Raw genomic sequence first — 22,663 nt, 5'->3', positions numbered from 1 at the left:
ATAAGTTTTATAATTTTCTTTTTGGATTTTTCAGACACCTTCGTTTGTAAACAGTGGAAAAAAACTTTTCCTTTACTCTCCCTTGAATGTGATGAGGTAGTCAGGGTACGCTTGGTTGTCATGAAACACAACATACATGCTGGGTTTATCCATTCTGTTTACCACACTGTCATAGCGGTCATGAGGCTGCTGGGGGTCTCGAGGTGGAGGCACCATCATATCCTTTTGGCCTAGAGTGTAGATGCCTGTGAGGACTCGGGCGACGAACATTAACTGAGAACCATCAGCAGCTGGCTTGGAGTAGGTGGGGTGGGCTGAGTAGCTGGCTTTTACAGCAAAGTAGGTCCCACGACCATATGAAGTTGCTGAGGGTAGGAAGAAAAAAAAGAAAGTTAACAATAGGTGATCCTCTTTAAACTGTAGTGACTTGCAGCATCAATCACATGATACCGCTCAGCCTCCTGGCAGTAGATCTTTAGGTGTCACAAATACCCTGGAAGTACAAGCTGTAGAACACAGAATTACTAGTTCACTATACTGTTAATTTCATATCTTTCACCAGGTGTTTAGACCACACTGTTGACTGTAACTGACATGTTTTATTAGTGCATGCAGGAACATAAAATATCTGTTCAACCCGATAAGGAATCAAGTGCTGCTATTGTACTAGGCCTGAAAACACCTTCACAGTCACATAAAACACCAGTTTTTATGTGTCCCAAAGCCATAAATGCTTACTAATGTTCAAACAAACACAACCCCCCCCCCCCCCCCCCCACACACACAAAAAAAAAATCCCTGCCTTCCATGCCATCCTTGAAACATCAGTGTCACCAGAAGTGAAAATAATTTATTCAGCCTTAATATATGAATGCTCTCATACTCACAGTGTATTCTTACCTGCATTGTCCTGACAGTATACAGGACCAAATAGTGTAATACTTGATGGGCTGTTACTTGTCAAAGGTCTATTTAAACACATTGACTCTCATCATTTGTAATTAATAACAAATACTGTAATAAACACTTAAATCTATTCACCATTAGAGTCAGTTTTGTGAAGCGTGGAACATCAGACAACAAGATTTTTAATAGAGACGCCTATGGTATCTATTTGACAATCCTATGTCGCCTTGTTTTGTGTTATGGTGTTCACGAAGTCGGTTGCTCATGTCAAACAACGCTTGCCCGGTGGGCGAATGCAGTAAAAAAAACTATTGATACAAAGTGGGGTTTTTTCATGTGCCACTTCATAAGGTAAAAAAACTGATCAAGCTAAGTCTCATACAGGATGTTATTATTTATTTAACAAAAACTAAACCAAAATGCAGAAGCAGTGAATAACAAAACTAAGTACAAGCTATGACTCAATACCTTAATAATTAAACCATCTTTAGCAGCAATGACTTTAAGTAGTCAAAGGAGCTTGCAAAGAAAAGCGTCTGGACTTCTTTAAGTTGCTTGAAGACGTTCCACCTCTCATCCGAGAAGCTTCTTCAGTTCTAAGGTCAAATGGTGGAGAGTCCCAGATATAAACCTAGTGGGAGTTTCCCCCCACAGAGGGACAAAAGGACCCCCTGATGATCCTCTAATCGCCTGAGCCAAGGTGTGAAACTGGGTGTGGGTCCCAATCAGCCAGGGTTTCGGGTGTGTTCATTGTGAAACCTGGCCCCACCTTATCATGCGAATTCCTGAGGTCAGATGGCCCAGGATGTGAGTGGGCGTTAAGGCGTCTGGGAAGGGATCTCAAAACTGGATTATAGATGGCAGAGAGTTGGTGTCGTAAACCCCCGCCTCTGTTCAAAGATGGTCGCTCACAGTGGACATAGATGGCTTCTTTCACTCCTCTTTCAAACCATCTGTCCTCTCTGTCCAAAATGTGAACATTGGCATCCTCGAAAGAGTGTCTTTTATCCTTAAGATGCAGATGGACTGCTGAGTCTTGTCCTGTAGAGGTGGCTCTTCTGTGTTGTGCCATGCGCTTGTGAAGTTTGGTCTCTCCAATGTAGAGGTCTGGGCATTCCTCGCTGCACTGTACAGCATACACCACATTGTTAAGTTTGTGTTTTGGCGTTTTGTCTTTCGGGTGAACCAGTTTCTGTCTGAGCGTGTTGCTGGGTCTGAAATACACTGGGATGTCATGCTTGGAGAAAACTCTCCTGAGTTTCTCTGATACACCGGCTACATAGGGGATGACAATGTTGTTGCGTCTGTCCTTCTTATCCTCCCTCGCTGGTGTGTGGTCTTCTTTTCTGTGCCTCTTTGCTTACTTTAAGAACGCCCATTTAGGATAGCCGCACGTTTTGAGTGCTTCCTTTACATGTGGGTGTTCCTTCTTTTTTCCTTCAGGCTTAGAGGGAACATGTTGTGCCCGGTGGTGTAGGGTCCTAATTACTCCAAGTTTGTGTTCCAAAGGGTGATGGGAGTCAAAGAGGAAGTACTGGTCCGTGTGTGTGGGCTTCCGGTAAACTTCGATGTTGAGTTTGCCGTTCTCTTCAATGTGCACAGCGCAGTCCAGGAAAGGCAAACAGTTGTCCTTTGTGTCTTCCCTGGTGAACTTGATGTTTTTATCCACAGCGTTAATGTGCGCAGTGAAGAGCCACCTCCACAGGACAAGACTCAGCTGTCCATCTGCATCTTAAGGATAAAAGACACTCTTTCGAGGATGCCAATGTTCACATTTTGGACAGAGAGGACAGATGGTTTGAAAGAGGAGTGAAAGAAGCCATCTATGTCCACTGTGAGCGACCATCTTTGAACAGAGGCGGGGGTTTACGACACCAACTCTCTGCCATCTATAATCCAGTTTTGAGATCCCTTCCCAGACGCCTTAATGCCCACTCACATCCTGGGCCATCTGACCTCAGGAATTCGCATGATAAGGTGGGGCCAGGTTTCACAATGAACACACCCGAAACTCTGGCTGATTGGGACCCACACCCAGTTTCACACCTTGGCTCAGGCGATTAGAGGATCATCAGGGGGTCCTTTTGTCCCTCTGTGGGGGGAAACTCCCACTAGGTTTATATCTGGGACTCTCCACCATTTGACCTTAGAACTGAAGAAGCTTCTCGGATGAGAGGTGAAACGTCTTCAAGCAACTTAAAGAAGTCCAGACGCTTTTCTTTGCAAGCTCCTTAGACTACGATGACCTGGATGACTGAGAACCTTCACAGACGACTTTAAGTAGTCATTCCCTGTGTCACTTTATCTAGCTCTAACATTGTTATGGAGAAATTTCGTCCCACTCTTCTTTTTACTCTTGCTTCACTTCATCGAGGTTTGCAGGAATTCATTTATGCACAGCTCTCTCAAGGTCCCACCACATCATTTAAGCAAGGACACTGGGCCATTGCAGCATTTGCAGCCATTCTGTTGTAGATTTTCTGCTGTGCTTGGGATCACTGTCTTACTGCATGATCTATATTGGATATGCTTTAGCTGTCAGACAGATAATGTCACATTAGACTCTTTAGAACAGAGGCACTCATGGTTTACTCAATGACTGCAATGTGCCCAGGTCTTGTGGTTGCAACAGTTGACACACACCTGAATACTCTAGAACAGCGGTCCCCAACCTTTTTTGTGTCATGGACTGGTTTATAACCGACAATATTTTGTGTGTCGGTCCGTGAAATACAACAAAATAAAACCAGTACTGGTACCCCCCCAAAAAAGAAGATTTATTCACAACACAAGGGAAAAGACCCAGGGAAACCAAGTTAATGATAAAAAAGATAAAAAAAAATAACGATAAAAACGATTGCCAAAACTTCTGTTTTTATAAAAATACTTTATAAAGGGGTCACTTTGGCTTTCATACACTGCTTCCTCCTTTTGGCTTAATTTTTGTTAAATGAATAATGAAACTTAATATACCTTATATATCTTCCTGTCATCTGAGGTTTTTATTTACTTAATTTCAAGACTGCTAATGACAAGGTTACTTTTATTATGCCCTGATAACTAAAACTGTCATGGTCCTGAGTCTAAGGACTCAGTGTTTTGTGTTTCCTTATGCTTTTGTTCATTTCGAGTGTGTATTCTGTTGTGATTTTGCCATTTGTTAGGTTTCTGTTCTTTGCCTGCCTGCTCCCACTTCTGTGTTCCCTCTGTCTGTCCATGGTGTTATTGTGTCTGCTCATGAGTCTGCCTGTCAAGTTCAGTGTCCTGTCTGGTTCTCTGTCTGTTAGTTTCCTGTTTTATTCTGAAAGTTCATGTCTCATGTCAGTGTGTTCAGTTTTACCTCTCCCCTGTCTCGTTAGCCTTATTGCTCCCAGCTGTGTCTCCCTCCTGTGGCCCATTCCCTGATTACTCCCCGTGTATTTAAGCCCTGTGTTTTCCTGTGCTCTCTGTCGTGTTGTCTGTTTAGTTCCATGTCAGTCTGCATTATTCTGTTACCTGGTATTCATTCTGTGTCTCTCTGCCATCTCTCTTTGTGCATTTCGCTCCTCCTCCCGTGAGTGTCTGGTTTAAGTTTTGTTCTTTAGTTTTCCCAGTTTAGGTTTGTTTACTCCCCGCTCTGCTCTTCCTGTTTCGTCACCTTCTCACCGCTGTAAATAAACACTCACTCGCACCCCAGCCGGTACCTGCATTTTGGATCCTTTTTTCAATACACCACACGACTGCTGTGCAGCCGTGACAGTACGACGCGACCACAAGATGGATCCAGCGGTCTTGGCCGGGGAGAGCGACCTCACACGTGCCCTACGCCTGGTGGACTGGGTAACCCACACCTCCAATGCACGAGCGAAGGTTGTGGGGATAAATGCCGTTGAGGCAATCCTGGCCGGAAATCCCTATCTCCACCAGGTCCGAGGATTTACAGACTTAATCGCTGAGCTGCATAAAGCCCGGGAAGCGGTGCAAGCTCGGGAAGTAGTGGATTGTGCCCAGCAACAATGGACTACGACCGCCACAAAGCATCCGTCTCAGATTCACCCACCGGAGGTTTCACGGCCCGACCCCCCAGAGGTTTTTCCCTGCCTGTCGGAGCCGTCAGCGGTGGGGAGGAAACATTCGCGCCACCGGCGCTTCACCCCACAGCCGGATTCAGGGACTCCTGTGCGACCAGCTGTGGTGAGTTTTAAGGACGCTGGTGCTTCTGGGACTGTGTTTTCTGGGGCTGTTCATGGGGAGGGTAAAGACAGTACACGGCGTTTACCTACCTTCGTGGTAACTAACCTCTCACAAGTAACTGACTGTGTTTCAGCCACTCCACCACCAACTCCAGTCTCACTTCAACCTGTACATCAGCCTTTAGCCAGTTCATTAGCCCAGCCTGCATCTATTCCATTAGCCCAGTCACCCGCTCCCTCCATACTGGACGCTGTGTCTGTGCCACCCATTTTGAATCCCGTTCCTAGCACCCATTTTGAGCGGAGAGACAAACTCATTAAAACCACTCTAGTTTCTCAGAAACTGGCTAATTTAGAGACTGTTACTCGCCCCAGGGCCTCCCCAGAGGCTGGGTCTCAGCCCCCAGCAGACTCTGGACCCCTGGCGGTTAAGAAGCCAGCTGAGGACCGCACCCGGCCATCGCTGCCTGAGCAGACTCAATGCTCTGTGCAGCTGCAGTCTGCCATGTGTTTGCCAGAGGCCCGTGTGCCTGCTGGTTCTGTTCCGTCTCTGCCAGAGGTCCCCGCACCTGCTGGTCCTGTTCTGTTCCTGCCAGAGGCCCGTGCGCCTGCTGGTTCTGTTCCGTCCCTGCCAGAGGCCTCCACGCCTGCTGGTTCTGTTCTGTCTCTGCCAGAGGTCTCCGCACCTGCTGGTTCTGTCATGTGTGTGCCAGGGGCTCCGGTGCCCACTGGTTCTGAGACTGTTTTCGCTGGGGGGCCCGAGGAGCCCGCCCAGCTTCCTGCCTTGTCAGCTGGGGGGCCCGAGGAGCCCACCCAGCTTCCTGTGTCATCAGCTGGAGGGCCCGAGGAGCCCGTCCAGCCTCAAGACTCGTCAGCTGGAGGTTCAGGAGAACCTAGCCAGCATGCTGCCTCGTCAGCTGGAGGGCCCGAGGAGCCCGTCCAGCCCCAAGACTCATCATCCTCGCCAGCTGCAGTCTCATCATCCTCGCACGCAGCAGCCTCCTCATCAGCCTCTGCCTCAGCTTCGCCTGGTCCGGCTTCAGCTTCACCCACGCCGTTGCCTGGTCCGGCTTCAGCATCATCGGCTTCGTCTGGTCCAGCTTCAGCATCATCGGCTTCGTCTGGTCCAGCTTCAGCATCCTCATTGCCTGGTCCAGCATTTGCTTCAGCATCCTCATCGCCTGGTCCAATATCTGCTTCAGCATCCTCATCGCCTGGCCCAGCATCTGCTCCAGCATCTGCATCGCCTGGTCCAGCATCTGCTCCAGCTTCAGCATCGCCTGGTCCAGCTTCAGCATCGCCTGGTCCAGCTTCAGCATCGCCTGGTCCAGCTTCAGCATCCTCATCTGCCTCGCCTGGTCCAGCCTCTGCTCCCCCCTCTGCCTCGCCTGGTCCAGCCTCTGCTCCCCCCTCTGCCTCGCCTGGTCCAGCCTCTGCTCCCCCCTCTGCCTCGTCTGGTCCAGCCTCAGCCTCTGCCTCCTTCTCACCTGGTACTGCGGGGGCCACGCAGCCTTCTGGTCCCCAGCTGCCGCCTCAACATCGTCGGTCATCTGCCAGGCCGCATGTTGGGAGTCTTCGCCACCGTGGCCGGCCTCCGGACTTGCATTGTCGCCACCGCTATCGTGAGCACGGTCGGCCCCCAGAACTGCTTTCACACCGCTGTTGCCGTCCGCACGGTCGGCCCCCAGAACTGCTTTCACACCGCTGTTGCCGTCCGCACGGTCGGCCCCCAGGACTGTTTCCACACCACTGCCTACTGCGTGGCCGGCCTCCGGACCTGCCCCACTGCCGCTGCCTTTCACACGGTCGGCCCCTGGAACTGAACTGTTTTGGCCTCCGGGTCGGCCCCCTGACCTTGTCCGTCTGGGCCTTTTTGGACTTTGTGCATTTCGCTCCTCCTCCCGTGAGTGTCTGGTTTAAGTTTTGTTCTTTAGTCTTCCCAGTTTAGGTTTGTTTACTCTCTGCTCTTCCTGTTTCGTCACCTTCTCACCGCTGTAAATAAACACTCACTCGCACCTGCATTTTGGATCCTTTTTTCAATACACCACACAACTGCTGTGCAGCCGTGACAAAAACCTTTTAATGTAAAGACAATGTTTTTTTTCTTTCAACATTTAATTGTAACTCTACTTGTTTAGTTTAACTGCCATAAATGTAAATTATTTCAATGTGTTTAATTTATTGTGTTTATGTATGTTTTCTATTTCCTTTATTTATTGTTGTTTCTTTTGGGGTAGGTACTATGTTACTTTCTGTGTTGCGCATAGGCTCCTTTAAGAGACGCAAAGGGAAGTTAAGAAAGCATGTGCAAAGAAGCTAAGTTGTAAGTTAAATAAGTCACAAAAAAGATTAAATAATCTGTTTCAAAGTGAAGCGAAGCTTTAAGAAGAGGTGAAAGAAGTTGGGGAGTGTTTTTGTTAAGCATTGTTTAATTCCCCCATGGTTACATGCAGCCAGCGAGGTACAGTAACTGTTTTGTTTATCGCATATTTGTTAACTTTGATTTAAATGTTTATTTGTAATATTTATGCCTGGTCATTCTTTACGGTTATGTAATGACAGTTTGACTGTGGATTTTATGGTGGTTTGGAGGAGAAGTGTGACGGAAGAATAAATCCATCTGTGAATGAAGAACCATGGTGTTGTGTATTACCTGGAGGGAGTGATATTTAGTGTTTTGCAAATATTTGTGCAATTGTAAGAAGACTCCGGTGTTGACTTTGGTTAGAACATGGTTTTGGCACTGACAGATTGCATGTGGTACTTTCCAAAAGCTTAAGAGATAAATTCTGGCGTGTTCTGTAGTTGTGGATTATAAAAAGACCATCACCATTTTGCCCAGCAAAGCGCCTGTTGAATCCAGTTTTCATTATGGAGTCGCAATTTTCCTGGGTCGTCCCGTGGTACAGAAGTTTCTCTCCTGCTCCTCCCTCGTGTGCATTCTTATCAGAAATGAGCTTCTTCTGTGCTTCATAGGCGCGACGCAGGTGAACGTTCTGCAAACGCTCAATCTGACGACAGAGAAGAAGGACAAAGGATCAACAAGCTGCCAAACAAGGTAGTCAAGGATATTAATTACATCTGAGGGGTCGTTTTATGCTTATATATTCTCTGGGCCATAAAATGAGGCGTGCATCTCAGGTATGAGAAGCGTCTGTGTTATCAACAGCAATCAATTAATTACTTTAATACTGCAAATTATGTCGTCATCAATTCAGTGGACTTCAGCGATATGGTGGACTGAAACTAAAATCCTCCTAAAATCCCGAATGAATAAATAAATACAATTGAATTAAATAAATCATATCTTTCAAATGGTGAATTTAGTTTGTTTATATAATGTGACATTGACTGATTTCTTGTAACTTGAAATTATATTATGATGTTTTACTCTTCCATTTTATATGTACATTAATTATTTAAATATAATTCATTTATTAATAAATGAAGTTTTAGCATCTCTATATGTGGAAGTGAAGCACTGGAACAGGCTGAGTGAGGAACTGAAACAAAGTCCCAGCATGACCGCTCTGACTGGTCGTTCTCACCCACTATTTACACAGACAGTGTGTATATACATGTACGGGTGTGCGCATGTATGTTCATGTATATTTGTGTCAGTATCTGTTTATATGTACATATATCTGTAAATATGTATATCTCAACAAACTGTGAGGAAGAATTTATGATAGGATACGTCATAAACATGAAGCAATAATAAATAAATAATGGGGAATTACTGTGAATAATATACATAAATATTAAAGCAAGTTAAAACAGAAATATCTATGTGTTCCACTTTACAGTTGCATAATATTTCATTAATAACATTTAAGAAGAATAAAGTAGTGATGACGCAGCATGCGTATAATAAGACAGGTAATATAAGTAGAAACTGATGCAGGGAGAGCCACCCACCTTCATCACAGTTTTGGTGACAGTTCGTTTGAAGGCCTCCTTCACTGTCTGGTACTCTGGAGAAGAAGACTCCAGGGGAATGACCTTCATACTTTCACTGGCAGCCATGCTGTCCCAGTACAGAGGGAAAGTAAAGTCTAAAAGAGACAAGCATATATAGCATACACACGAGAAGACACAGAAAGAGCCTATGCTGAGATTTATTTTTTGCTATTTACTACAAATCTTGCAGTAAATACCAATCAACAAACAACAAATCAAAAAATCTATATTTTCATGGGATGGTCTGTGAATAAAACCAAAATGAAACATGTAATAGGGCCTGTCTGACAATAACATAACACTGCTTCTAAGTTAGACATTTAAACATGAAATAACAGGGCAATATGATCCTCAGTTATCTGCTGATGTGGGATTTTTATATTTCTTGTTTAAAAATGAACTGTTTATGCTTACTTTCATAATGACTTTTGCAACCTTCTTTACTTCAAACTGTTTTTTATCACTCATACACGTAGTGTCTTGACGGAGGGTTGTGGGTTGCGTTTCACACACCCCTGTTTCATACCCCCACATACATCTGCCGGGTACTGGACAATTCTTGGGCGCCTGGAGCTCAGGAACTTGAGCTTTTTTGTAGCTGGCCTCTAGCAGGGTCGGTTACCTATTGCCTATAGTACTCTGGGACTCTCAGGGCTCTAGAGTGTGACCAGTTTGGTTGCATATGCACCTTAGTTTTTCCATGGTGTGACTAAAAAAAATCCTAGGTTGCACCGGTGTGACCAGCCGTTCAGTACAAAAAAATAAAAAGAGTCCGCAATTCCGAAAGTCTCCGTGTGGTCAACAACAGACACACATTATGCCCATATTGTGGTCTAAAACCAATCAGAGATAACCGGGCGGGACCTCTGTGATTGGCCGTGGTCCAGATATTCCTGTAGTCCTTTGCGTGTGTGCGTTTGAAAGTGCAGGTGAATAGAGGTGAGTAGCTTGAATGAAGGGATAAAATGACTTCCGACAAGAAAGCCTCATTTCTGCTGTTTAATAGTGAAGAAATTTTAACTTTTTAAAATTATGCCAAATTGTGAAACCCTTAGATTATGCCAAAGCACTTTAAGCACAAGCACTTTTTCAGTAACTTATCTTTCTTGTAGAAATGTGCACCAAATAAAGAACTTTGTGTTGACAAGATTATTTACAAATCAATACTGTCTGTATGGACAGCAAGTAAAAAAAAAGTGAACATGTAAAACTGTGGGGTTAAATGATGTGGTTGAAAAATTTGGGTGCGCTTAACTTTTGTGCTGGTGGACCTAAGAAAAAAAGTTAGGCGCACCAGTGCAACTGAGGCAAAAAGTTAATCTAGAGCACTGCATTTATGTACCTGTGCATTTGCAAATTTCTGTGTACCAGCTGTTGTATGTTTGTTTTTCTTACAGGTGCAGTAGTTTGCTATACATTATTCATTTCTATTTCTACACTGTCCTTTCATTAAATCTGGATTTCATTTCATTGAAATCTCTTTAATAAATCATTAAATCAAAATCTTAACAATTGTTTGTTTTAACTTTATATTGCTCTCAAGCATCAAACTCTAGTATCAGTCAGGCTCTTTACACAACACTGAGATCTTCTCACCTGTCAGATTCTCAAGTCGCTTCAGCTTCATTGCCTGTCTGTTCAGTTGCTGTGTGGCCACCATCATCTGTAGATTAACCTCCCATACGAGTCCCTGTGCATCTGTTATTCCTTCTGTTAATTCGTTGTTTTCCAGTTGGTGATTGGCTGTTCTGGGAAGTCTTTCCCAGTTTCCGTTATGTGCCAGGATGCACCAAACAACTCGATGGTACAATTCCTCCTCCTCCCTGACTCTCACCTCATTAGCAAGACCCATTAATTGACACTGATTCATTTTCTGCATCACTCGGGTGACCCCGCCTTTTAGCCCGCTCACTGTTAGGGCGCCAGACTGATCAGTTTGCATGAATAGACCTTCAGACTCCACCAGCTCCTTCAGCTCCATCATGTCATCCTGGTCGAGGGGTTCCAGTTCCTCCTTTGAGAAGGTGTTACTGGAGCACTGTGTGTGATATTGATGCTTCAGCTTTTCCATGGCATCGTCAACGTCCTTTTTGGAAAGACCCAGGAACATGAAGACAGACTGCTGACTTGTAGAGCTGATTTGGAGACTGCTGAGGTATGCACTCACAGAAAGAGGAGGCTGTTGTTGCTGTACTTGAACTGGAAGTACTGGAAGTACTAGAACAAATCAGGAAAAGTTTTCAGTAAAATATTTGTAATCAGTTTTTATTTTAAAATTCATTACACTAAATAACTACACAAAATGTCAGTTTGTGAATATTTCTGTCACCTCTGTTGATGACAGCTGGGGAATACATCTGCATCGCTTCCTCTTTAAAAGTCAAGAAGACATCAATCTTAATCAGGACGAGACGGATGTCAGTGAGGCTGGTCATGATTGATGCAGATGACTTGATCCCTCGAAGAATGGCTCCTGCCACAATCGCAGGATTCAACCCTCCAGCTCCTGTTAAAACACCACTTGCATTTAGGTGTGTGTGTGTGTGTGTGTGTGTGTGTGTGTGTGTGTGTGTGTGTGTGTGTGTGTGTGTGTGTGTGTGTGTGTGTGTGTGTTTCACAACAAACAGAATAAATAGAAATGCCAAACAAGATACTTACCAGCACACATGGCAGGAATTGCCACTGAGTTGTATTTATGAATTTCACAATAACGCATGATACCACACACAAGTTGTTCAATGAGGACCTCATCCTGTTTTCCATGCACGTGTAAAATAGTTTTACATGGGAAGTTTCCAGACTGGGTCTCGAAAATTTGTCCTCGATTCACTTTTGCTGCACAGAAAGTGACAGAGGATGGATGAGTGATAGTCAGATAAGTAAGATGAGAAGGTGAGTAGCAGCTTTTTATTAATCCTTTATTTATCCAGGTAAAAAATCTCATTGAGATTAAAAATCTCATTTCCAAGAGAGACCTGGCATCATAGCAACAAAAGTCACATACCACATAGGTATATAACATTTAAAACAAATACAATATCCCATACAAACATTTGTAAAATATACAATAACAGATCAAATTAAGAGTACATTTAAAAACAATCACACTGAGTAAAAGAGCTGTTCTCTCGTTCCTTTAAAACAGACTTAAACTCTCCCAAGGTAACCAATTCTGATAATTTCAGTTCCTTCTGCAGATTAGCAGCAGCTTCTCTTTTTCTCACCTGCTTTCAGTTTAGCTTCCACCTCTGGTCCAGCTACAGTTAAGATGTCTTTGCATACTCCATCTGTAGATGACGAAAAATAAGAAAATATGTATTAAAGGTCTTACAATCTGTCAATAAAGGCAAGTTTGTGAAGCTGTGCTATATGCTAATCTTGTTCTAATTTTAGCATGCTAACACAGCTAATCAGCACCAGGACTGATGATTCTGATGATGGAGGTTACCAACCTTTACATAACTATTGCCATCTATTTTGGTAAATGGTAAAAAATGGTAAATGGCCTGTATTTGTATAGCGCTTTACTTAGTCCCTATGGACCTCAAAGCGCTTTACACTACATTCAGTCATCCACCCATTCACACACTGGTGATGGCAATCTGTCAATAAAGGCAAGTTTGTGAAGCTGTGCTATATGCTAATCTTGTTCTAATTTTAGCATGCTAACACAGCTAATCAGCACCAGGACTGACTGGTGATGATGGTGGTTATTGACCTTTACATAACTATTGCCATCCATTTTTTTAGTAACATGCCGACTTTTGCTACTGTAAAGTTTAGGGCAAGTTGCACAGTTGGTTAACAAATAGATTTCGATTTGTTAGCATATAATAAAAATCACAAAAGCCAACCTTATAGTAGCAGGAAAGGAAAAGTTAGGGCTCCAAAAAGTCTAAGATAATCTTATTAAAATGAATATGTAGTGCCTATTGGTTAAATACTGATATATTTATATATTTAATAATTGTATTTAATTAGTAAGCACAACTTTGGATCAACAGTAGACAGCAACAACAATAAGACACTTGATGCCACAGTATTATTTTATGTTCCCTTTTGTGGCACAGTTGAATACTTGCAGTGTAGTATCAGACATTCTACCCATTTAATTTCTTAGTCTTGCTTCCTGCTTACAGTTACTCATCAACCCTATTTCCCCAAATCAATCCACATACATTTATGAGAATTGGTATTCTAAGGTATGTAAAAGGTTAATCCTTGCCAAACATGCTTGGCTAGAAATCAAACGATACTCACGCCGAGTACACACTACAGGCAGCATACCTGTTCACCTTTGTTCCCTGCCGGACTGTCACTGAGTCACTTATTTTTGTTACTGTTTGATAATCTCAGTCCTGATTGCTTTCCAGCACCTGTGCCTCAGAGTTTTGCATTTTGTCATCCACTAAGCCTGTTCCTGCTGAATATGCCTAATATGCACTATGGGCTTTAAAATGTGAGCGGTCAGAGGCCTGTGGCCAAAGTTGCAGACCTATTTGACAAGGACACCCTACTATGTTTTAATGGCTTGACACAGAAATTTGGCATTCCAACCAAACATTTCTTCAAATCAGAAGCTTCATATCAAAAACTCAAAAATCCCTAACACAAGTTTTAGATGTAATTGCTCATATTACAAGTGTCAAGCTGAATCTATGTCCTAAACTACGGGCGATCGTGGCTCAAGAGTTGGGAGTTCGCCTTGTAATCGGAAGGTTGCCGGTTCGAGCCCCGGCTTGGACAGTCTCGGTCGTTGTGTCCTTGGGCAAGACACTTCACCCGTTGCCTACTGGTGGTGGTCAGAGGGCCCGGTGGCGCCAGTGTCCGGCAGCCTCGCCTCTGTCAGTGCGCCCCAGGGTGGCTGTGGCTACAATGTAGCTTGCCATCACCAGTGTGTGGATGACTGAATGTGTAAAGCGCTATATAAATACAGGCCATTTACCATATGAATCCTAGGAATTTTCCCCGCTGAAATTCGGGGATTGTGGGTTTTTTTAACCACAATCTTCTGCCTGTTACAGGCTAAATATAGCATAGCCACATCATGGAGATCCATTAGTAGACCACACTTGAGAACTTGGTTGTCGACACTGTCACAATCCCTTGCTTTGGAGAAACTTACGTCTATGATAAAGGGTAAACATGCTTCCTTAAAAAAAAATGTGGGGAAAGTTTTTGTTATTTTTGGAAAGTGAGGAGATGATCGATAGTGAACAGAAATGACTATATCCATTTAACCTGTATGGGAGAAGTAGTGTTGCAGCTGTTAAAGAGAACCTGGGGGGCCTGCGAGTGCTGGGCCTGTTCAATAGAAGGACAGGAGAAGAGATGTGAAATTAAATGGACTGGAACTGAAGAGGACACAGCTTATCATTGCAACCGTTAGGTCGGATGCCTCTCTAACTAACTTGACACCCTTGGACTAAACTTCAGCCCGAAGCCCTGGAATAATGCACTTAAACCTAATGTCTCACTGTGTTATACCTGTTTTTTTCTGGAGCACTGTCTGTTAACCCTTGATTTTTTTTTTTTTTTTTTGGGGGGGGGGTTGTTTTGTTTTTGTTTTTTTGTTTTTTTTGTTTTTTTTGGGGGGGGGGGTTGTTTTGTTTTGCTTTGTTTTACTTATCTATATATATTTTTTTCTGTAATAATATCTGAATGATCTACATGGGAGAGTATGTATAGCTATATCTATGTGTTTCCCCAACACTGTTCATACACGATGTACATACATTACTATTATACACTCAAATTTTTTTTTTATTAATTTCCTCCTCTATTTTATGTAAATTCTCTCTTCCTGTTGGTTAAAATGTTGTTGGAAAAGCAATAAATAAAAAATAAATCTTTGACAAAAAAAAAAAAAATGCACTATGATTTCACATATATAGTTTCACACATATAATATGTAGCTGCTGGGATGATGACATTTTTTATATAATTTGGATCATTTTTTTTATCTTGTCAGGGTCTGTGTCATTGTTGTAAATTGTTTAAGATGTAGATTATTTATGTTATGTTATTTTATGTAGTTAAAGTTATGGTGCTTTTATTGTGAAAGTCAAGCTTGTTTACAAGTCTCGCTTTTTCCTTTCTGGAAGTCGGGGAAACACCTGTAAGTGTGGAGCAAGAATGAGCCCGTAATGATCTTTATTGAAAGTCACGTTAAGTACAATGAACTTTAACTACACGCTTAAAAGGAAACCTCTGAAGAATGGTGACTAATTCATTTTTTGCAGCCAACGAGGTATTATTGGTCTATTTTGTTTTGTTGTACAGTGTTATTTTAGGCGCTGTGTCTTATGTTGAGCCTTTATGTTGTTAATGCTGTGTAGTTTTCACGGTGGCTTTGGAGAGCAGTCTTCAAATAAACCAGTGACAGAAAACCAATTGCGTTGGTCTGTGCTTCGAGGGAATTATATAATATGTGAAACTATAACCATGATCAGTACTAGATCTCAAATACAAAAAGTTATCTAGTTTTGCTGGCCCGTGTGCATTAGAAAGTAGTGGCATAATTACTTATGCTGCTGGACCATGACTATCTATTGTATTTTTGCTGAGTATATATAATTATATGGTTTTTAGCTAATATACGTGACCTACTGATAATGCTAGATGAAAACTTTGATCTTCAAAGATTATATTCATATGGGCATCCCCATTTCTGTGCAGATATTAATGAACAGCTGTAAAGAGCTATGCTACCATTGTGGATAAAAAAAATATTTTACAGATGCAACTGGGTTGTCCTGCTCACTACACCTTCATGTATTCCCCAGTTTCACCTACCAAGGTCAAAACTTTTGAAGTTGGTTGTGTTCACCACAGCATCTGTAGTCTCATTAGTGATGTCACCAAACACCACATGTAGTTTAACCCCACTTCCCACTGTCATGATGATGTCATCTAGGTCGCTGGTGAGGGACCTGAAGATTGCTGAGACGAAGAAGACCACACATTAGCTATTGTTTGATATATTTAATCTGATGACTGAGGGTACTAATGAAGATGGTAAAATATGGGACTGGCTTATTGAATGTTTTTATCTCCTCACTATGCATTAATATCACATAATGAAGACAGTCTGAGTAGTGCAAGTTTACCTTGGCCTCCCTGGTTCATATTTAAGCTGAGCTGTTTGTAGACATCATGATAGCACTGCAGATAAAAACACAGAATAACATGATAGATAATTGATTCCTGCATGTTACAGATCACATACAGGACATATCAACTGACACTGACCTCCTCAGAATCAGGGTAACCAGGTTTAATGACAATGTGGATGTTTGTAAGAGATCCAGAAGATGCAGATAATCCAGACTGGTGAATGATGTCAGTCAACACTTGAATGGCTTCTCTCAGCGGGTATTTTAAAATAACACCTGGCCCAATGATTGGAACGGCCACTGAACCCAAATTCTGCTGTACACAAAGCTCCAGACACTTTTTTAGACCGTTACCAAGAGCCTGCAAATCAAAATTTACATATTTTTAAACAATGCTTTCAAACTTAACTCTTGTATTGCACACTGCAACAGAGCACGGAAAACTGTGGGATCCACAAAAAAGTTCAGTTTGGTTGCATAAATGTTCCTTTGCAGTTATCTGGTTTGTGCATTGATATTTTCGCATTAATTTAGTATTTTATTATCTTTAATTATCTTTTCTTTTGTGTTTTCCATCACCAGAAGTGTTAATGAAAGTCCTTAATTTTACCTGAACGCTCTTTCCTCTTACTCCGTCCCAAGGCAAGCACTCAATGAAGAAAATCTTGGAGCAGCCCAGAGATGGAGGTGCATCAACCATCTGAACATCACCAGGGGCGAGGGCACAACTGGCTAAGACTGAATCAAACTTTAACTTTAATATATTCCCAACTTTGGCCAACAAACTGTTGCCAATATTTGTAGAAGTCAGCTGCTTGTTGAGCATGGGGACCACCAGAACATCCGCCTGCAGAAATAATATTGAATAACATGAATGTTGATATTTTATTTTGGGATTATGGGAAATAGAATTGAATGGAAATAATCAAACCTGTTCATTTTCTAAACTGCTGAGTTTGATCTTCAGGTTTGTTCTGTTGATTGCAGAGTTTCCAACTGTGCTGTACATGCTGCTGCTGTAGCTGAGAGATCTAGGTGTATCACTGAGTCTGCTGATGTTTCGTGGTCTTTGCACATTTGGGGTGGCTGCAGTTTGTTTATCTCGGATAATGACGTGACAGGAACCCTCTATCAGCTCTTTAGTCACTTTACCCTCTTCCTGGAAGTACTGCTGAGCCCCTGGTCCATCTAGAGTCAAAGTGTCTACTATAACACTGTCTAGAGTTGATGTTAGGGCCTCCTTGGCCTCCTGAACATGACATCGAGGACCAGACACAAACACACAAGGATTTGGAAAATGTGAGGCTTGTAAGGTCACCTTGGTCTGCTTCATGCCAATCAAGTCTAGGATTTTATTAAAACAGTCGACCATTTCAGGATGAAGCAGATTGATGGTTTCTTGAGTTGAAACTTGATTCAACTGGAAGTCATGAAGAACTTCATTGAGCTTGGCCACATTTTCACTGTAGCCCACCAGTTGGACGTTGGTTGTTGAGGTTCCCCTGGCGCCTGGCATGTAGCTGATGTCCACTCTGAACTCTCTACTGTTTGCCTCGTTCTTGGCTTTTGTCAGAATTTCTTTCAACCCGTTGAGATCTATTGCACCCTGCAGCTGTACAGTGGTCACTTTAAGGTCTCTCATTACTGCTGCCTCTGCCTCATTCAGAGCATCAGAGGACAAACTGGACAGAACCAGATCTGCACCCACCTCAAAGAAAACAGGGTTTCTGAGGCTCTGCTGGAAGCGAGTTTGGTATTTTGGGATGGCATCACTGGTCTTCATGAAGGTTAGCAGAGCTGTAGGGAACTTAACGCTCTTCTCCTTTATGTTCTTAATTAGTTCAACCAGTTTTGCAGCTCCTGACTGCACCTCTTTGTCAGGGCCCTCCAAAGTGATCATGGCACTACCTCTGATGATTGTAACCTCTGGACAATTAGCACGCATTTCTCGATTGAACTCTTCTTCTATGAGCTTGAAGTTCTTCTCCACAATCGGCACTTCCTTTTTGGTGGGTAGGCTTTTTTCCAGAATTGCAATCTTCTCCTTCATGGCATCAACCTCTCCCACAACCACAGCATAGCCACTCTCTGTGTAAACTTTGATATCATCTGTCTTAAAGGCCGAGTCCTGCAGTACCATTTTCATCTGTTTTGGCTCAAGCACATGATAGCAGAGGTAGGTTTCGGTGAGCTGGACAAAGACCTGATCCACCTGATACTCCCATTTCTCTGCAGCACCACCAAAACCACCTCCTGGACCCTTGTCAACCTCCCCTCTAACCAAAACCTCCTCTTCATCAAAATTTAGCTCCACTGTGCAGCCGATTGACAACAGTTGTTTTTTCAAAAATTTGTATGCTTTACAGTTGTCTCTCAGGAAAAACAGCAGGAAAACATCTATCCTGAAAGTCTTCTCAAGACCTTTTATGTTTGGGTTTCTAGAGCTCTGAAAGAAGGAAAGAAATCAAACAAATTTGTCAGTTGATGCTTAAAGATGGGCTACTTATTGTAAACAATTTACCACATAGGGTTGGGCAGTAAGTCAAAAATGAATCATATTCTTCATCCATTATGTACTATCTCTGCTATGTCCAGTCTATGTCCAGTCTGTGGCATGCATGACCCCCTTCATGGAGGAAACATAAAACACTGCCAAATATAATTACCATTTCCATTGCTTGGACATATATGTGGCTATAGTAAAGACAACATCAAACAAAAAGAAGACAACTATGGGAAAATACCAAAACTATCTCAGTTTTAGTGGTTCAGTATATTTACAGCACAAACCTAGTTTTTGTGTGCTTACTTTACAATCATAATCATTCATTATTCGAACCTGAGGAAAATGTTTAATTAATCACAATTTTGATTTAACGTCCAACCGTCCAGCCCTAGCTCCACAACGTCCAACACTCAAACACCATTTTAATCAGCAACTCTTAAGAGAAAAAAGACATGTCTTAGTATTTGTTTCTTAACCCTTTAAAGCTGGTCGGAGCGGGCACACTCTGTTTTGCATAGCTATTTTTAAATCCCGGTAGCGCTGCAACCAAGTAAGCTAGCGCAATAATTTTTTTGTATATGAAGCCGGAGGAGTTGTACTTACATCTTATGCCATCAGCTTGTCCTAGGTCACAGTTTCCTTCCACATATAGCTTTGCAAAAACTGCATAAAAAGCACTTGCAGCAAGTTGATTTATTTTCGTTTTTCCTGCAGTATATAAAATTTGGTGTATTTCAAAAACAAAACTATGAAGACACTTAAAATAAATTTCCTGTGGTGGGAAACTATTTTGTGCAACTTTTTTGTATTTACAGTTTTGAGGGATAAGCCTCTTAAATTTTTCTAACTAGAAATATATGTTAAAAAAACAAAAAAAAAATTGTAGTTTATTGCACTTTTTTGCAATTTATGTAATTACTATGCACTTAATGCATACATATTATTAAAATTTGGGTTGTATTGATGTATAGAAACTTGAAATGCTCCCAGAAATGGCACTACAGCATGTAAAAATATAATATAAGCTCTGGCGGACTTGGTTCTATGGTAGGTCTTAAAGGGTTAAATAAACCAGTTCTAAAAAAAGTTGTTGAGCATTTGCCACTGTGGAATTAAAGAAATTATTTTGTGGCTACAATATATTCTGCATCATTAATGATATAATCTATAGTATTGATACTGCATTAAGATGTTTATTAAAACCTGCTGACTTTATATTAACCTTTTTATTACAGGTACAGCTAAGACCATTTTATACACATTGCATTTTGTGCTCAGTAAAGAGTTAAAGCTCAGTCAATTAAAGGTCTCAAGCTTTGTTTGGCACAAATGTCCAGGCAATCTATTGTGTAGGTGACTTAAGAGCAACAGAAGGTTAAAACTGCATACACACTTACAAAACACATATAGTACATATAATCTAGAAACAGGCTTGAGTGAAGGCCTGAATGTATTCAGCTTCTTGTTACAACCTGTGGCATTTGAGTTTACTTAGTAACAGGTGACAGAAGATGGGTCAACAGGAGGACAAGTCCACGGGGACCTCCAGGGCCTGAAATCATTGCCATATTTGGGAAAAGATGTTAGAAAGAGGAACTTCTGTGTCTGACCGTAGCTCTAAAAATCATCTCATTGTCTGTACAAGATACAAATGATGTCCTTAGAAATACAAAAATATGTTATAGAACGCATGAGGGGGTGTCAAACCCTGATGATATATAAACCATTCTCTGTGTATTTTTGGGCAGAAGACATATGCTGATGTGATGCTGTGTACTTCTTCCTGCATGTGTGTTCTTAATAAACTCTTCATCTGATTGCACTCTACTGGGGCCTCCATTGGTTTGTTTTTGTGCCACTTGTCGAATTCGGGACAGATTCATACAGTCCTATGTTGATAAAAACACATTAAATTAATATCTGTTTATATGTTTTTGTTTTTGATTGTTATATCTGACTCTGACACTGTGTTAGAACAGAAATATACTACAACCCTGTTTCTAAAACGGACAGGATATTGTGCACAATGTAACTGAAAGTAGAATGCAATGACTGGTGATAATTTAAAACACAATATTATTTCACTTGTGTGCTAACGGGATGCAGTGTCAATGGATTCCACATAGAATTTAATATTTTGTTGTATTTCAGATATATATATCTACTGGGATTTTCCCACACAACCATCTCTAGGGATTACAGAGAATGGAATGAAAAAGAGAAAATATCCAATTCTCTGCATGAAAACGTCTTCTTGATGTCAGGGGTCAGAGGATGGTCAGACTGCTTTGACTTGATAGGAAGGAAACAGTAACTCAAATAACACCACAACATTATAATAAAATTTTAACAGCAAAGATTTAAAGCAGCACTGTTACTCTCAAGGTGTACCTAATAAAGTGTCCAGTGAGAGTGTTACCATCTGGCCTTTTATGACCTATGTGTTTTGGGTTTTTTTGGTTTTTTTTAAAACAGTATCTTTGATGATATGGAAGTGGAGTATCATACATGGCATTGGTTACTTGCTTGTCTACAAAGGCTTTAATACTAAATATTATATCTGTATCTGCACAGTGTGCCATGATGTATTTTTCAGGTAATGTGTTCTTATTTAAACAATGCTGAACATGTATTTTACACTCTGTATTAACAGCGAGACTCAGAAGTGAAGGAAGCCTGAGAACTGTCAGTCACTGAAAACACTGAGTCACAATGAAATGAAAACTATAACAAAGAAATTGTTTTTGTCAATATTGTCCTCAGCTGTCCAACTTTTCCTGGAGGCTAACTCATTCCTCTTAAACTGGTTTGGCCACATTATTCTGGCGCTCAGTTTTTACTGTGACCAAAAGTCGTGTTTGAAAGAGCAGTAAACTGTACCAGTGATTGGCTTGTCGATGGCTGGTCAGAGGTCTGTGGTGAACTTGTCCGGCTCACGGTCAGCCGCACTTCTCCACTCGGAAGAGTGATGGTGTGAAACTTCCTCTGCAAAACTCTGTCTTGATCTGGAAAACATCCATAAACAGAGTCACTGAAACAGCCTGAATTTAAACACAAAGCTAAAAAAATATTTTACAAATGACCGACTGTCCTACCCTCTTTAAACTTGAAACAGATTTTATAAACGCTTCCTCCGAGTTTTTCAAGATTTCCGCAGTCGCCACCCCCGGAGTCTCGCCTTTTCTGAAAGTATCTCCTCACTTTCTCCTTCTCTCTGTCTGTAAAGTCAGTGGCTTCAAAAAACAGTGGATACGGATATTGATCCATTTTATCTGCAATTCTACACTAACATGAGAACTTTAATCCCGTCAAACATTTGTTTGAGCCACTCTGTGAGTGCCCGTTTTTGTTTCACTTTCACTGTTTTAGGTATCGCCTCTTCGTGTTTACACTCCCACACCCAGCAATTGAAAAAGTCCGCATTTAATTCTCAGGGGCTTTTCTCGGCTCACCTGCTCTGCAGGTACTTTAAAGGTGTTTCAGCTGTCAGAGTATAACTCTAAATTATATTTATGTCTTAATATGGTTTTGAGAAAGACATTTTACCAGTAATTATCCTGACAGCAAATAAGGGTTTTATGCTTCATCTGATCAGATAGAAATATTTTAGTAAAACAACAACTGAAACAACAACAAATATATTTCACATAAACCCATCCATCCATCCATCCATTCGTCCTCTTGCGCTTATCCCTATCTGGACGCAGTGGAGCTGGAGCGTATCCCAGCTACCATAGGTCTGTAGAGGCGGGGCACACCCTGAACATACAGGAATCCCTCCGTGTAAAACCTTCCTGCAGTATTACCACACCGACCCACTAGGTGTCATTATAGACCCAAAACTGTGTCGGTGCAGTGAGATGTAATAGTAATCCAGGGAAATTTGATATTCAAGTTGTTTTTATTCATGTTTTGCTTCATTTGACATTTAGGTTTAATTCATGATGTGGCCTCCAGAGTGAAAGAAAACACATGTAATAGCAATAGAGTCATTTCTAAAATGT

At 41.9% G+C, this 22,663-nt stretch overlaps 1 protein-coding gene across 1 annotated transcript; it reads right to left on the bottom strand.

Moving 5' to 3' along the window:
- Positions 1–44: 44 nt before the first annotated feature.
- Positions 45–21,926, bottom strand: LOC146674726 (protein mono-ADP-ribosyltransferase PARP14-like). Its single transcript, XM_085402420.1, has 14 exons — positions 21,755–21,926; positions 21,540–21,664; positions 17,085–18,599; positions 16,764–17,000; positions 16,290–16,514; positions 16,148–16,202; positions 15,834–15,980; positions 12,263–12,325; positions 11,697–11,873; positions 11,368–11,544; positions 10,635–11,246; positions 8,997–9,133; positions 7,909–8,089; positions 45–365 (listed from the first exon to the last, which is right to left on the bottom strand). Exons 1-14 carry the CDS (start codon positions 21,924–21,926, stop codon positions 73–75), a joined length of 4,116 nt encoding a protein of 1,371 aa, XP_085258546.1. The 3' UTR covers positions 45–72.
- Positions 21,927–22,663: the final 737 nt, after the last annotated feature.

This window comes from Rhamphochromis longiceps, linkage group LG3, assembly GCF_057381845.1.
Source record: "Rhamphochromis longiceps isolate RC_006_pf linkage group LG3, R_longiceps_female_GT1.1, whole genome shotgun sequence".
In the NCBI taxonomy this organism is placed as follows: Eukaryota; Metazoa; Chordata; class Actinopteri; order Cichliformes; family Cichlidae; genus Rhamphochromis; species Rhamphochromis longiceps.
Note: the sequence above shows the minus strand (reverse complement) of the source record. Positions and strands in the feature narration are given on the sequence as shown.